Raw genomic sequence first — 1867 nt, 5'->3', positions numbered from 1 at the left:
AATTTGCCATCTTGAAGGCACTAGGCGATCTTAGCAAAAGCAGTTTTAGTAGAGTGACTGGAATGAATTCTTGTCACAGCGGGTAGTGGAGTGGAGGAAAGATGAGACAGTAAAGAGAGTGAGTGTAAAGTGCTCTTTAAGAAGTTTTCTTGAAGATGAGCACAGGGAAGAGTTAACAAAAAAGGATCAAGAGTCATTGAGCTTCTCCTTTTCCAAAGAGAAAACTATTTCCCAACGATATTACCCGCACTCCTCAAAAAAAAAAGTGTGATCTCTGACCCTGTTTTATTTAAATATTGTAACGATCAACGCACATCTAAATTCCCCAAAATAAATTGAAAGCATTTTAGAAAATTGTTCTTTAATTTTAAAAATAAAACCTGGGTAAGGTTTGACTTTTGTTTAATGAGATGTAATTTTAATTAATACACAGAATCGACAGAGGAGCTGAAAGTACGAAGCCACAGCACGGAACCTCTACCAAAGCTGGACAGCAAGGAGAGAGGACATCACGGGGCATCTTCCAGAGAGCCTGTCAAAGCTCAGGAATGGGATGGAACACCGGGGCCGCCCGTGGTCACCAGTAGACTAGGAAGATGCTCTGTGAGCCCCACTTTGTTAGCAGGAAACCACAGCTCAGGTAAGAACGATAATGCTTTTGCAGACAGGAATTCCTTGTGTCTCTAGAAACTGCTTTTATGCGATTATCACTTGGAGAACCATAGCCAAGGATATCTCTGTTCACTCATAGGGACAGTATAAATAGCCCTCCACACAAAGGAATGTAACAATATGTTGGACCACTCCAGGGAGTATTATGCACGTGAACAATAGAGAAGTGAATGATACTTCTTGGAGCTATGCAATGTAGTAGCCCTGACAACTCGAAGCATCCAGTACCAAATTTCATCTATATCCAGAGTCCTCACCTAAAGCAACCTTAATTTATGAAGTTTAAATGATTTAAAATTTATGCCTCCTTTGCTTCAAAAAAGATTTTAGGCAACTGGAAAAAAAAATAACAGAAGTAAAATTGAGGATTAAAATGTAACAAAAATAATCTGAAGGCAGTCGAGAAAATAGATATTATGAGACATCTGAAGAGGTGAGCTGAAGACAGGAACCGTCATGGTACTAAATTTCCAAATCTAAGTCAAAAGATTTAGAAAATTCTAATCCAATACTCCTTTAAATTTGGATTAAGTCAAAATCTGCAATGCAATTTTGCATCTTTAATAAATAAATATTATTAAACTTTTTTTTAAAGTAGTGTATATTTGCTTTGAACTGATTCATCTACAGGATGGACTCATAGAGAGCTGTCAATTGAAACAAATGACAAATAAGCAAGCAGCCTCCTCAGGTTTCTACCCCTTAAGAGCATAGGGCTCTGAAGAAAAGGCCAATCCTTTAATGTTCTTTTCAACTCTAATACTCATCTTGGAAAGCAGTTTACATGAATTTAGCCTGTGTTCTCTCTGATAGGCATGCACAAGTTAAAATCAAAATAAGATTAATCATTTTTGTATTTGGGAAGAGGTGTTTCTATAATAGTCTCCAGGCAGAGGCAGAGCAATAACTTCCCCACATTCAAAAATTTACTTTAAAGCTTTGGTGATGCAGCCATATCATGTGTCATGTGGATAACCAATTTAATAACCTGAGTTTAAATCTAAGAGGAGGAATATTATGTGAATGTAGCAGAAATTTAAAAATCTATTTTTGATAGTAAAGTATAAATAGCTATAAGTGCATGAGAAAAAGATATCTGTTCATTTTGTCAAAAAAAAAAAAAAGAAAGAAACATACAGAACCAATAGTATTTTATAGGAAAAAAATTCCCAATGACATCACCCTTTAATTGAAA

The 1867-nt window shown here is 35.9% G+C and overlaps 1 protein-coding gene across 2 annotated transcripts in view; it reads left to right on the top strand.

The window, feature by feature from the left end:
* The window catches only part of NYAP2 (neuronal tyrosine-phosphorylated phosphoinositide-3-kinase adaptor 2), a 240726-nt gene that overhangs the window by 176687 nt on the left and 62172 nt on the right, over positions 1–1867 (top strand). For both annotated transcript variants that reach the window (XM_011364076.2, XM_011364077.1), the window contains exon 5: positions 434–640. In XM_011364076.2, the coding sequence (XP_011362378.1) occupies positions 434–640 (207 nt within the window). The remainder of the gene's footprint in view (positions 1–433; positions 641–1867) is intronic.

The sequence above is a fragment of the Pteropus vampyrus genome, unplaced genomic scaffold (assembly GCF_000151845.1).
Source record: "Pteropus vampyrus isolate Shadow unplaced genomic scaffold, Pvam_2.0 Scaffold93, whole genome shotgun sequence".
Taxonomy (NCBI): Eukaryota; Metazoa; Chordata; class Mammalia; order Chiroptera; family Pteropodidae; genus Pteropus; species Pteropus vampyrus.
The sequence above is the reverse complement of the archived record's forward strand: the minus strand, read 5'-3'. Positions and strand labels throughout refer to the sequence as shown.